The sequence below is a fragment of the Triturus cristatus genome, chromosome 1_2 (assembly GCF_964204655.1).
Source record: "Triturus cristatus chromosome 1_2, aTriCri1.1, whole genome shotgun sequence".
In the NCBI taxonomy this organism is placed as follows: Eukaryota; Metazoa; Chordata; class Amphibia; order Caudata; family Salamandridae; genus Triturus; species Triturus cristatus.
In genome coordinates this window covers 1,138,469,469-1,138,484,654 of record NC_140580.1, presented here as the reverse complement: position 1 = coordinate 1,138,484,654, position 15,186 = coordinate 1,138,469,469, and the positions used below count along the sequence as shown (strand labels likewise).

Sequence of the window (15,186 nt, the reverse complement as noted above, 5' to 3'; positions counted from 1 at the left end):
CACGTTGTCATGTGACTAGCGTGCGGGGCGTGGGTACCCGGTAGGCATGGTGATGATGACGTGTCTAAAAACAGTCACTCGTGCTTTATTAAACAAACACGCAACTCTGGTAGAGGGGCGTGGGTACGCGGTAGGTATTGTGATGGTGACGTACCTAAAAAAGACACTCGTGCTTTATTAAACAAACATGCAACTCTCGTGCAATGAAAATCACAGCTCAGTCCAATGTATTCGCCAATCGCGATGATGCAAGAACCTGTGAATCAAGAAAAAAGGAAACACGGGGGGCCACAATCTACTGTTAACCTAGAACATTTGTGTGCCTTTATGTCAGGGGAGTGCGCGTTGTCAAACTAGCAACATGAGCTAAATGTCGTACCCAGATCAGGCATACAGTGGTACACATATATCCCAATGGAATTGAGGTGACAATACGCCTGGACATCATAATGTGTGACACTGAATCAAGCCTCCTTCTCAGTCAGGGCTGAGAATCATACCGAGTTCAGGCATACAGTAATGTACCTATGTCCAAATGAAATTACTATAGGATATACAAGGTGACACTACTGCTTCACAAATTAATAAGAGACACAGAGTCGTGCCTCATTCTCAATCAGACAGCGCTGGCCAGTTCGTAGAGAACCGATTGTCAGTAAAGTTATTTAAGGTGTAGTCTGGTGTCTCATTCTCACTTCTAGAAATCAATGCCTCATGGTGGGTAAATGATTGATAGAGTTATTTTGAAAGGACTGAATGCCACGGGATATTATCGTTCAGGCCATCTTTGTGAGTGGATAGCCTGTAAATCCACCTTTGTGCTTTCTCAAAAAGACGCTGTTGAATTTTTGTGCCGTGTTTATCTGTTCGATAACAGTCCATCTCATGTCGTTGGTTGTGTGGTTATATTGAAGGAAATATTCAGTAAGTTTGGTTGTCATCCTTTTACACCTTATTGCACTGCGGTGTTCACAGATTTTTTGCTTCACCTTCCTGCAGGTCATCCCTACGTATTTCAAGTTGCAAGGGTATTTTATCAGATAGACCACATTGGTACTATTACAAGTTGTATGAGCCCGCTGGCTCCACATTTTGCCTGGTTCCAATGACAATGTTTTAGTGTTGTCGGTCAGATGGCAAACACTGCAGTTGCCGCATTGATGATGTCCTACTATGTTTGGTAGGCCCCGTGCGTTGGTTACAGTTGGTGTCGCCACCTGTGGGCAGTCTCTAGGGCGTGTGTTCACCAAGGCATCTTTCAAACTCCTTGCTTTCTTGAAGGAGAATAGGGGTTTCTCCCAGTGTAAATTACCTGTATTGATGATGGACCAATGCTTATTGATAGATCTTGTCATTATGTTAGAGGCTGTATTGTATGTAGTTACACACGTTAATGGTATTTCATCGTCCGCAAACAGCTGTTGACAACACGCATGACTCGCTTCCGCAAATGGTCACCCTGAATCCATTTTGTATAATATTATGCAAATAGTATGCGCCTCCGACCTCCTCATTGTAAGAGTTATTATAATAATCATCTCGCAGACCGCACTCGTTTCATGGAGCTGAAGGAGGCTGCAGTGTCAAGCACCGTCGCAACTGTGCTTTTATTGTCAGGACTAGGAAAAGGTTACTCTCCGTATTTTCATTTGAATGCCACATTTGACATTTTACACGAATAATGTTGAAAAAGGATCTGTTGAATTCTGGGCATGGACAAAATGTCGAATTATATACAAACAGAGAATCTTCCCAGAGCCGTGCACTGAACATTCATCACGGCTCCCCTCCTCATTGAAAATTGCAACAAAAAAGGGGGCAACACAACTGATTAAACAATAATAACAAGCATTAAAAATGCAATAGGTCTCGCCTTTCATTAAGTTAAAGCCATTTGCTTTGCTATACAATACCATCAGCAAAGCAAATGGCTTTAACTTAATCAAAGGTGAGAACTATTGCATTTTCAATGCTTGTTTTTTTATCTAAGTGAAGTTAAGAAAACATTCCTCTGTCAGAGACCCCCGCCCCCCTTCCTTTCACAAAACGTTGCCGAAGCAGTGTTTTGCGGAAAGACAATCTGCAAAGGTCGGCCGGTTTTTTTTTTAGCGTGCCTGGGCCTACTTTTGATCCCAATCCAACCCTGCCCAGAGCCCGACCCCACCTTGCCTCTAGGAGTACCGGTACTCTCTTGACACAAAGAGCAGTTTCACTACTCAAGGGGATAAAGAACTGAGAAGTGCCGGTACTCAGAACGGGTGAGTAACCCATTTAAAACAATGCTGTGGATTCTATAGGCTCATCGAGCTGACTGCCAGACCCAAAGCGCATAAATGAGTAATTGCCGTCCTGGGGGATTTTTAGGTCTCGCCTAGCGACGCAGCGCATGCGCTGCACGCCTTGGCGAAATCTATGGTTGGCGGTTTGTCGGCGGAAGGGGGACAGGAGATGTGCACGCGCTGGGACAGGCGATGTGCACGTGTACGGCTCGTGGCACACGGCACCACACACTCGCGGGATGCCTCGTCCGTGTTTGCAACAGACAGAACCCTCTTCAGAAAGGTACTTGATTCTATAATTGATTTTATTTTTAGTTTACTAGTGAATGAAGGTTAGCAGAAACGTTAGTTACTTTTTCAGGCAGATGTGTTTTTTTCTGGTTTGGGAAGTAATTAGCTGTTTAGTGGCTCCAAATCATGTGTGATACCTCCAGGCTCTCATGGCGTTTTAGCCTAAAATGTGTTGTATCCAGAACCCTGGAATTTACAGTTTAATAGCACACATTTTTGCTAGGTTATGTCAGGATGCATCTCGGCTAAAAGTCAGTTCCGTGTGTAACTAATCTAGTCCAGAGTTTTTCCTTTGCATTCTGGGATCTGTAGTCTTGTTTAACTTACTATAAAATCAAGGCTGCAATACTTCAAAAGAAAAGGATAAACATGGACTGTATCAACTACTCAAGAATGGACTAGGAAAAATTGGGAGTTCGGACAAATGTACGCATCCAGCACAGTTGGGTGGGTTCAGAGCTCCTCTGTGACTCGGAATTTTTTTGTAATGTATACCTTTGGACACTTTTTCCCTTCCATTACACGTGACTTGACATGACAGCGGCAGAGCAGATACCTGCTTTTCTGCATGAATCCTATAAACATGTGTTTAAAAGTCAACTTTCTTTATATTTTACTCCAAAATGAGTAAGGGGAAAAAAATATAGTGATTTTACAAATACATATTTACGAGGGGTCCATATCTGTCACTTGTTGAGATAGTTAGGTGTCCTAAGTGAATGGTTTGCCTCGCATATAGTGGTGGCCCTCCCTTAGCATCATGACATTTGGTGCACTTCCAAAGCGTGCACTCCTTTATAGTGTTCCCTTACTTTAAGTATATCCAAAATGTGTTAAAAGAGGTTTTCCTTTTTGGGAAGTGGTAAAACTTATCACTGTATACATTTCGGTATTGGTAGGGCATATAAATTAAAAATAATACATGCCCTGGTATGGGGGTTTTACAGTTAGAAGTTGTATTGAACTTAATACAATGTTTTAACTGTAATTTATATTTTAAACTTCCTTGCTTTTTCTTTTCTTTTGTCTTTAAATGGTCAGCTAATGTTGTATTTTTTATTCTTTTGAAGCAGAACTTGTGTAAAGTCTTTTTTAGATACTTTTCCTGCAGTAAAGAAAGCAAACTAATTAGGTCTAAATAAGTATAATAAAAAGTGGATTTTAAGTACGTTTTAGTTTTAAACTTTTTCATGTTGCAAATTACAAAATGTGCACTTCCTTCTTTTTAGCCGGTCGGTCCAGAAGAGATGCGGTGGATCCAAGGGTGGATCGGAGTTGTAGAAGACCTGAAAGCAGAGGGGACAGTGTTCACAGTCACTAGCCAGTGACCGGCGTGGCACCAGGTAGGTCCCAGGCGATGTCGGGTGCAAACAGGTGAAGAGGTGTAGCTTGTCTCCGCAGCCACGTGGTCCCTGAAGGTCGACGACGTCCAGGAGTCGGTTCACGAGCTGTCCCACGCAGGCTCTCGCTGTTGGCGGTGTCGGCGACTCGATGGAAGCAAACAAGCCTTGGCAAAAGCAGGAGTTGCAGGAATTGAAGAAAGCTTGTGGTTCTGACCAGCAAGGTCAGAGGGGCTGCTCCTTTGGAGGGCAGCAGGGGCCAGTCTGGGGCAACCAAACCAGTGTCATAGTTTTCAAACAAGGTCGTCAAAATGGCCACTAGCCAATGGGCCAGGGACCGGGCAGGCGCGTCGAGATGCAAAGTGCAGAGGGGCCCCACGCAGATCGTGGAGATGCTGGAGGGCTCACCTTTGGTGCAGATGCTGCTCTGTTGTTGGGCTTTTCAGGACCCAAAGCACAACTTGGAGGGAGCCTCTGTTGTCGCGCTTGCAGCTTGTCGAGTGTCTTTTCAAGATGGGTGGCTCCACGTGTCTCGGTGCCTCCACGGGTTCCTTCTTTGCAGGGACTGTGGATCGGGCGGTGATAGGCCTGGAAGTCCAGGTCTTGTTGGTCTCTGGGCTCGGGCTCCGGCAGGAGGTGGCGGCAAAGCAGACGTCGAGTTGCTGGATGGTGCTTGCGTTAGCAAGATGGTCACTCCCTGACCATAGGGGAGATTTCCTTCAGTCCTCTGTGCAGCAGAGCGTCGAAGTTCCCGTCTTCTTCTTTGTAGTAAGTTGATTCCAGGATGTCTGAAGTCTTAGGACACAGCTCCTACCTTTAAGCGGATTCTAGGAGCCGGACTACCGGCTAGGTCCCTCCCTAAGGGTGGGACCAGGAAGGGGGGTGGTTACACCCCCAATCCTTTGTCCAGCTCGCCCCAGGTCTGGGGCTGGTGTGCCCCAAGACCGGTTTGAACTGGCATATGCACCGAGGCTCCTTGTGAGCCTCAGGCATGTCTGATTCCATTCAAGCCCTACCTGACCAATACACAAAATCCTGTCTGGGGTGGTGCACGCACCTCCCCTGACAGGAAACCCTTTGTCCACGTCTCCCAAGCTGGAAGGACTCCCAGCAGCAGGAGGGCAGACTTGTGTCTGTGGTGGCAGCGTCCATTTTGTGGAGCTGAGGCTATGTCTGATTTTACCCGGGTTTCAGGTGCTGTACATGTCGTGTCCCTCTAGAAGGGTGGAATGCTAACTCCGTCGCCAGAATTGGCGAGGGGTTAGTATTCCAATTCGTATGACACCTTACTCGACATGTTTTGATAAAGCCAAACCAAAGATAGCATTTAACCGCGAGGTTCATAATGCACTTAAGAGTATATGGTATGACGATATCTGGAAACGGTAGAAGGAAGTTGTTCCGACCACTGCAGACAGGCTCAGCTCATGCCAGAGCACCATCTCACATGGAACCAAGCAATCTGCCTTCAGGATTGCTAAGGCCTGCCATAGGAGTGACTTATAGGTTAACATGTGTCCCATTTAAGGTTAGGTATAGGTATACTACACCTAAGTAAGAGGTGGTTACACCAACTTACCCCAGCTGAGTGATCAGCCAGTTGTGTCAAATTGTTAGGCCAGGCCAGGGGTGGCACAATACATGCTTCAGCCCCTGGTAGGCCTTGGATACACCAATGCCCTGGGTACCTAGTGTACACTGGTACAGGGGCTCACAGGGTGATCCAATTCCAATTGGTTATGCACCTAGGGTGCATAGTGTCAATTTAGTAGAGAGAACAGCAGGCTGGGGGTCTGATTAGCAGGCCCACAGCCTCAATATGTCAAAAACCAGTGAAGCAAAAAGCAAAAATTTGGGGTGACCATAGGATAGCAGACCCTACTCTCCTACACACCCGGACAGGCGATGTGCACATGTACGGCTCGCGGCGCACGGCACCACACACTCGCGGGATGCCAGCTTTAGCAAGGGAGGAGCAGCAGCATCTCTCGAAGAGGGACAGGAGATGTGCACGCGCCCGGACAGGCGATGTGCACGAGTACGGCTCGCGGCGCACGGCATAACACACTCACGGGATGCTAGCTTTGGCAAGGGAGGAACAGCAGCATCTCTGTTGCTCGTCTCGGTGCTGCTTGCTGCCAGCCTCGGTGTTGGACGTTTTGGAGTGGGCAGAGCGCACCCCACCGCCATTACCTACTGTTGCTGGCTCCAGTCCTGTGAGTACGTAGACATCTTTGTGCACAGGATCCCTGGCAGGGGCGCTCTGCTTAGAAGAACCGTGTAGTAATTCATTCAGGAGCAGGTTGTATCAAAGTGAATTTACTGATGTAGATAACTACACAGCTCTTGAACTGCCAACCACCTTCACCATCAGTCAGTCTCCTCCAGTTGAATTATAACATTCCAACTATGACATCAGGAGCTGACATCACAAGAACACACTCAGCTGGGAGCAGGTGATGACTCAAGCTTAACATTGAATATAGCATATAACATACCTCCTTTTCTCCTGGATAACTAAAACTAACAACAAAACAAAACACATCTTATAGTACAATAAATAAAACCTAAATAAATTCTTAATCACGAAACCTGTGAGGAATAACACGGACTCTAGAACTCTTTCTACGTTGTCCAGCAGAAGGCTTGGAAGTGGTGTATACTTTACTTGTCGAACTTGAATCTTTAGATATAGAACATGATCTTGTCTTAATTAGTCTAGACAAATTCCACCAACAACCCCCTTCAACCTGAGAAGCATTATTGTAAATCCGAATGACCTCGACAGGATCTCCAAACTTACAATACCCTTTCTTGGTGTGCACAGGACTCTTAATACGTACAAAATCACCCACAGAAAGAGCAACAAATTTAACACTTTTCTTGTTGTCAAACCATGTTTTCTCTTTTCCCTGTGCAATATCAGAATTGACCTTGACTTTTTCCATAAGAGCATCAACATCACACAACGATTCCACCCATTTACCCATCCATCCTGGACGGAAACTTGTATTAGCTTTCCTACCCCTTAGTATCTCAAAAGGAGAAACTTTTGTAGATGAATGTGGTGTGGTCCTATAGAACCACAACATACTCTCGAGAGCTTTATATACATCATGTCTCCCATTCACTGCCCACTTGACACACTCACCTACAACCCTATTCATTCTCTCAACGAGGCCCTTGGTTTGTGGATGATAAAGTGAGCTCTTGAGATGTTTAATGCCACTTAGCGTTAAAAAGGATTCAAATTCTTCACTCAGAAATTGGGTCCCATAATCAGAAACGAGGAACTGTGGAAACCCTTCCCTCAAAAATATGTCCTTGAGAAACTTGACAAGGCTTGAAGAACTAGCCTCCCTGACTACTTTGATTTCCGGCCACTTGGATGCATATAGCATATAACACACCGCTTGCCATACTTTCACCAACAGGCTCTAACGTGGGACGTGCAGAGTGCCTGTCCACTCTGTATTGTTCGAAGAATTACTGCAAGCTTGTTTTAGTTGTGGTAGTTTTTCATTTCCAAGTGTTGGTATAGCCCTCGGCTGCTGCAACGTGGCTTCATAGCGCTGTGGGCTTCCTGGGGGTTGATGTTTTATTTCTGCACGGCTCTTACTGCACAGTGTACAGAGGGGCTCATTTCCACAACAATTTCATCATCAAATACACAACTAATAGAGTACTTACTCGACCCGCCACAATACATCCTGACGCCGGACAAACAGAGAGGTCAAATGTCGTCAGGAGAGGGTAGCCGAACACTCAAATGTTGTAACATTTGTATAGCGCCTAACGCCCTCTTATGCTGTTTGCAGCACCCACCACAAGAGAGCTACGCTCTTGTCTTCAGTGTCATGTGACATTAACATGTTTGACAAACTCCACACATGAAAATGAGTGAATGGCTTGTGTAGCGCAGAGCGGCCTCTTTGGGTGGGAGGTGTGGCTTTAGTGAGGATTCTCTTTGTCTTGAAGCGAGGTGTGTGTTATCTCCCTGTGCAATTTCACGCAGAGGTGCATTTTAAAGCAATAGTTTCAAATATATAAACCGATTAAACAGTCATGGGTTTTGCAGGCTCTTCCGAAGTATGGCTCACGTGACATCATCTAGCAGTTCTTCAACGTGTTCCCAGAGGTGTCGTCACTTCCGCCTGCCACTCTCTATCATTTCCCCAGTTTGCACCTTCCGAATGCTTCCTCCAGACCATGACAGAGGATGTACTTCGGGTACAGCGTAGGAATACAAAACGTTACACAGATCCCATGATCACCGTCCGTGGGGAGTGGGTCTGTGCATCAGGTTAGAAAGCCACCCTGGGCCCAGACACGAAGGTCCCCAGATTTACAACACCGAGCAACAAGTTTGCATCACAAAAGTGACACAGCCCGAGCAAAGTGTTTAATTGACATTTACTTGTTAGCACAAACTATCTTTTGCGCTGAATAGCAGTCATAAAATAAGGGAAAGTAGTGTCAATTTGCATCGAGGGAGACTCTAAGGGTGGTGCATGGGCATTCCTATTCACCCACTTATACTTTTGATGTAAATGTAAATTTGATACTTGTATAGCGCACTACTCACCCGCAAGGGTCTCAAGGCGCTTGTACAAATACCGCTGTGGAACCCATCCTGGCTTTCCCTGTGAGGGGTCCACTCCTGGGCACCCCCAAGGTGGAGGCCAGGCATCCTTAGCGTTGTGGGGGCCGTTGTGGAGATTAAGCAAGCTATTGCCCAGAGTTGCAGAGTGGGACTCCATGATTGGAATAGGCACCGAGGCGAGAATTATCAGGTCCGTGGAATTTTTGAGCCCAAGACCCACAGAGGCGGGGAATTGAACCCTGGTCCCGGGCTAGACCTCTGCATCAGGGTCTGCCGCTCTAATCAGTGAGCCACACTTCTCCAGTGTGCAAAGCTGTCTCTACTATACAAGCATTTGCAATGCATTAGGGGTCATTTTTAGAAACTTTGACCTATTGGTATTGTAAATGAAAATGCCTTTTTTTATTGCAGGTTTGTTTAAACAAATAAATAAAAGGCATTGTCATTTATAATGCCAATAGGTCAAAATCTCACAAATGCGCGACCTATTGCATTGCAAACGCTTGTTATAATCTGCAGTGATTTTAAACATATGTGTTCTTAGCTGCCGTCCCTCGGGGCCTGGGTGGGAGAGTACCGATTTCAAGGTTAGTCTCTCCCGCCTCCCTATTCCTGCCGAAACCCGATCCGAATGGCCACTCAGGATCTGCTGGAAACAAGGCAGAAGTGACATGTTGATGCCTGTGACGTCTCCTCCAACAATGACCTCTGACGTCAGAGGGCTTTGTCCTTAAGCTTGGAGGGGAGATTAGAAGGGTTGACAGCATCCACATTTTATTTTTGGAAAATTTACAAAGTGCATAAAAAACAGAGTTTTGAACTCTGCTGTTGTTTGCACTGTGCTATTAAACTGCCAAAAATGAAATGCTGATTGTCCGCCACAATACAAGCCAATGAACCCGAATCCGACAGAATCAACATAAATCAACAGGAAAAATACATTCTCCCGACTATTTTCATTTTAAAAACTGCCCTAGTCTAAAATGTAGGCATGCAGGGTGTGTAAGGCCGAGGGGCACAGAACGATTAAACAAATAAGAGAGTTTCAGTCGCAAGCAGGGAGTTTTGTTTCGAAACGGGGATAATTGGCCGCCAAAGCCCAACTGACTGAAGTGAGCAGAGACCGGGGCCCGATTCATACACAAATACGAACATTGTGCAAGTGAGTCCGTAGCCAGACCCCCGCGCGGCCCCCCAGGGCCAGCGCGTGCCTGTTATTGATCAACATTTTCTGCCTGCCCTCGAGCTGCTCGGACGCTGCGCTGCTGCTCTCCTGACTTCCTGCAAACAATCCTGGGGCCGAGGGCGGCTGCAGGCCCCGGAGAGGCCCCCGCCGAGCCCGGCAGCCCCTCGCCATGATCACCGCCCTGCTGGCCCTGGCCTGGGCCACCGTCAGCTTACTGGAGGCCTCGGGTCTCGGCGAGGTAGGAGCCCTGGAGGTAGGGGCTGGGCCTGGAGATGTGGTTTACGAGGAGGGAGGGGGGCATGGGATGCTGGCGGGCACATCTTTGTGTTTTGTGAATCAAACATTCCTAAACGATTGCGTCATCGGGTTGCTTCTTATAACGCAAGAAAAAAGTGGTTTTCTTCTACGCATCCCAGCGTGTGGCGTTTTACTCACCTAAATACTTTTACTTGGTATTTTAGATAGCTCGGTGGGTTGATTCCCTGCTGCAGAAGGCTATCTTCTACCCTTTCACTTAGGGGCCTGCATATGGTGCAAAAAACTGCGGTAACATTAATCAAGCTCTACTTCAGAGTTAGGGTTGCCACCTTTTATTAGAAAATATTTGTTTACGTTTTGGGTATCTGGACCAGCCAAGCGCTGGTAGGTGAAATAAGTATGAGTGCAAAATAGTTAGGATTCTTTTGTAGTACGGAAACTATCCCTCTCTTCATGCTAATAATCATTCTGAAACAATTTAGAAAACTCTCAAATAGTTTTGTAGATATTTCTTTATGTGTTAAGTGTTTTAGCTTTATGTTTTAAGAGTGGAAAGAATACCGTATTTCAATACTTTACTCAATATTTTTACCTGCCTGGTCTCAAAAATACTGACCAGGCAGGTACAAAACCGTCCAAGTTGCAACCCTACAAGCAGCTAGGGTAGTGTGGTGATGTTGCGTTACAGTGCTGTGACATCATGCCTGTTATGAGGTGGTCATCTCATTCCTATGCATTGTGTATATGGGGAGCATTAATGATCACACAGTGACTGCTAAACCCGGCAGTGAACCTCGAGCAGCCCGCCTCCTTGATTACTTCCCCTCAGCCATGCCAGGCCCTTGGGGTGCGTGTGTCGCCGCATCTGCGTGTAGTGGCGTCAGTGGCGCGCTATGTTTTTTCGCAGTGTAGAAAGTATGAAGGACCCTTGTCTTCATTTGTTGAACAATCGTTCCTGTAGCTGTACATTAGAATGATGGTGGGCCTCGGTGTCGGTGCTGGTGTCAGTGTGTGAAATTGTTAGCCTAACATCAATCCCAATGGGGTGATATTGATATCCTGGGACGGGTGACGTACAAGCGAAGGATGGTCTTCAAACTCCCGTCTACGTGAGTCGCTTGGCTCACGTAGACCATCCTTCGCTCACCACAAGTTTACGTATCGCTGCTCTCCCTCGCGTCAGATGCGCCCTAAACACGCGTCTGGGCTACAGGCCCCAGCCCATTTTATCAGTCCATGTTAAAACTCATACATTTTTCATTCACATTCAACTGTATCTTCCCTGGTTGTGACCTCAGCCTCAGCTGATTTCACTTCCCCTTGGCAGCACCAGTCTCCATCGATTGATTGTATGCCACCTGTCTCAGGATATCATGAGTTACATGTCTATTTCCAAATGGGACAAAAAACAAACATTTGCAATGCAATAGGTCTTGCATTTGCGAGAGTTTAAGCTATTGGCATTGTACATGACAATGTCTTTTGTCTGTTTTGATAATTAACACGTAAATAAAAGGCATTATCATTTATATTGTCAATAGCTCAAAGTCTTGTAAATGCGAGACCTATTTCATTTCAAAGAAGCGAACGCCATTGTCCCGGACTGCTTGGAAAGTGAAAGCGCGTATGGCGCGCTGAATGATGCACGAAAGCATGTCGTGCCTGCAGTACGAGAAACTCATTAAAGAAAATAGTGCTCACAGACTAAATAAGACAAACCGTGCAACAACCGACGTAAAAGGGCCGGTCCTCATGGAAGTTTACAAATGAAGACAAGGCGGTACGAAGGAGGCACTAAAAAGCCTATTAACGAATAAGAAGCCAGTATTTACAAAGGACAATGAGACAAGCCAATGAAAAATATGGGCGGAGAATGGGCAGAGCTTCAAGGCCATATTGAATACAGCATGCCTCGCAGAGGAGCGCATGCGCGTCCCAGGCTCGACCTAAACATAAAGAGGCAAAATCGAAAGTGATGTTTTTTTGTCAACTCATTGGCTGATGTGGTTGAGTAGTTTCACCTGTACTGTGCGTGGCCATTAACAGATCCATTTTTTTCAGCACAAACAAAGAGTGAAACTATAAATAACTATGATTATTCATTAATTAACTATTAGACACAAGTTTGGAATGTTGCATGAGTAGTTTACAAGATCCCAGATTGTAATGCATAACAGCAGTTCTGGGACAGAAGATGGCTTGTGGGTGAATGGCGACTCAACACTATGCCATATCATTGCATAAGTAAAGGAAGCAGAACTGTCAAGTCGCTGTGCTAAAGCCGCTTTAACGAAAGTATGTGAAACTAGAAATGAAACGGTGAATAAGGTTTCTTGAACAGAGAATAGTTACAAACCCCAAAAGGACAAACCTAAGAAATGTGAACAATTTAGAACAGAAATGTCAAAATCTTATTGTTAGGGTAATTTAAACTATTCAGCACAACATGTGAAATACCAGGTATCTAATGCAAAATCTTTGGAGTGTAGTGGGGCATTTTGCAAGGGTTTGTAAGAGGAAGGGTCGAAATAGCAAGTGCCTGGACATCTCCAGATTGTCGGATAATGACGACGAAGGAACTAAGGGTGATAACAAAAGGAAGCTGTTTTGAATATTAAAGGTGAACAATTGGGCAGTTACAAACTTGTATACAAGAACAGTAAGGCAATCTGTAAACTGTGCATGGACAAGGAAAGACGAACTTTATTAGGGCGGTGGTAGCAAAGATCGCTACATATTGTACTTGACCCCAGTTGTGTGGAACAGGCGCTTTTTTGGGGGGAACGTGAGAATGCCAGGAAGTAGAGATTAGAAACTTACCTAATGTATTCAATACGAAGACTTGCTTGTTAAATGGCATTATGCACAGGAGTAAGCTGAAGGCAGAGGCTCTGCCCCAAATACACATTCCCTTGATTGCCAATGATGAGGTCAAAGCATTATCAACCACTTGGGGAACTGGTTGTGGCTAATACAACTGAAACTGTCGGTCATCTGAGTGGATTTTGCCTCATGTTGGGGAGCGATGGGCAAATGGCTAGGTGAAATTGTGCTTTGGCCTTCGTTGACTATATCTTGATAGACCAGTTTCCTTTACCTAAAATAAATGAAATGTTATCGGTCACAAGGGGAGTTAAATGGTTCTCACATTAGAGTGTCTGCCTATCACCAGGTGAACCTGCATCCCTAAAGTAGGGCACTCGCAGCATTTATTACACTCTTTGTGTGTTTTCAGTTTTGTCATGTACCTTTGGATTGCCTTCTGCTGCTGCAGTTATCCAGAGGCCTATGATGAAACCATTTGATGATGCTGAAAGGGTGGTCTATTTTGAGGATGATGTTCTAGTGATGGGCAAGAATAAGGAAGTACACAATAAGCTTTTTAAAAAGTGTTGCACATTTGGGAAAAGGGGTCTGACAGCTGAAGTCAAGAAATGCAAATTTGCAGAGAATTAACCCATTCTTATATGTGATTGATGTAAGCATAAAAAGATTATGGGAAGTGGGGAATGAACTTAGTGTCCAAATTAAATGTTGGTGGGATGCATACTGTGACACAACAGCAATAGAGTATACTTACCGCCAACATAATGGTCCGCCCGCTGAATTCAGAAGTGGGCGGACCATAGTTTGGCCATGGTGGAGAATACTCCTTCTCTGCCATGGCCAGACTTCTCCTACAGCCTGACGGAGTAAGGGCCGTTGGAGGATTGGATATAGATCCGCTCCCCAATTTGAATGGGCATTAATGAACATTTATTACTGCCCATGGTGAGGGGGACATTGTTTTTGTATTTGAAAAAAAAACCCCACATTAGGGTTTTAAAATAAAAAAAGTTTGGAAACTTTGCTGTATGGCTGAGTCATATTTGACAGAGCCGTACAGCAAAGTTCCAGTGCATTCCCAGAACCGCCTTGAAGGCGGTTCCTGTGAATGCTTAAAAGGTCTGTTGGGATGACAGACATTTCATAATTTGGCGGCTGGGACCTCCACCAGGGCATCAGAGTCGCCGTGGTGGAGGTTGGCCTGATAGCCAAATTATAACTTGGGCCCTTAGTGTTGACTGCAGTTTTTTAAATTAAGAAATGGTAAGGTGGTATCACCTGCTGGATTGAGGGATTTTATTAAGCCTCGAAGCCATGAAGGGAATATCATGGAATAAAAATAGAGTCAAGGACTTGTATTGGTGGCCTTGAATTGATTTGGAGGTTAAAAAACATAGTTGATGTGTGTGTGGATGGCTAAAGAGCAGACAAAACACAGAAAACTTTAAATCCAATTTTGGATTTTTTAGAGAGTCTGTCAATGTATGCTGTTAGACATAATGGGACATGGGGTCTTGAGTAATGGTGCCAACATGTACATTGTTGTTTTATTAGATATGCTTTGAAGTAGTTTAAGTTGAAAGTTGTGCACTGAGTGGACACAGGCTTAGAGATTTGATTCCTCGATGAATTGTTGTTAGAAAGGGTATACACAGCATCTTAACAGACAATGATGTAAAGCTCGGATTGGAGGAGTTGTTGAACTATATCAAACATTTTGGAATACAGCATAGGATGATATCTTTGGAACATCCAGAATGGAATGGTGCACTAGAGACATTCAATCATGTACTTAAAGTGTTGATTCAGTTGGATAGTGCAGGAATGAAAAACTGGGAATTTGAATTGAAAACCGACCTCCAGTCGTCGATCCCGGCACCGCAATTAGGATGCGACCGCACATGGTAAAATGGAAGTTTTTGCACATGGTAGGTTTACATTCCGACCGCCGACATTGTAATTCGGCGGTCCGAATGTACACCTATCATGTCGGTCGGTAAGCGTCCGAGTGTTTTTCCGGGCACTACAGAGCAGCACGGACACACGCCGTTGCTGCTCGTGTTCTGCGCTTCCAGTCGCTGTTGGTGGAACACTTCCTCGTCCTGAACCGTTGGATGCTGCCGGACGCCCGTTACCCTGTATGCTGGCCCTGCTCTTTCTACCGCCTCCATCATTTTCCTCCGCACTAACTCTGGGACCTGTGATACTTCGTACATACGATTCCCCTGCTCGCCCCACTCCAAGGACGGTGGTTGCTTTATTATCAGCAACCCTTGACGACTCAGCTTGAATTTGTTCACATTGCGAACCCAGCCATTCCTAGCGGATACCCCTCCAGTTTTATACTGATGCTGATACCAGCGCTTTCCTCTTGTGCCCTCCTGGTGGGCCCTATGCAGAGCT

The 15,186-nt window shown here is 45.5% G+C and overlaps 1 protein-coding gene across 2 annotated transcripts in view; it reads left to right on the top strand.

Moving 5' to 3' along the window:
* Positions 1-9,645: 9,645 nt before the first annotated feature.
* ADAMTS13 (ADAM metallopeptidase with thrombospondin type 1 motif 13) overlaps positions 9,646-15,186 on the top strand; it is a 255,971-nt gene continuing 250,430 nt past the window's right edge. Inside the window, exon 1 of one of the 2 annotated variants that reach the window (XM_085613864.1) lies at positions 9,646-9,937. In XM_085613864.1, the coding sequence (XP_085469990.1) occupies positions 9,869-9,937 (69 nt within the window). In that variant the 5' untranslated portion in view covers positions 9,646-9,868. Of the gene's footprint in view, positions 9,953-15,186 lie in introns of both variants that reach the window. The other variant, XM_085613863.1, reaches the window with a different exon arrangement.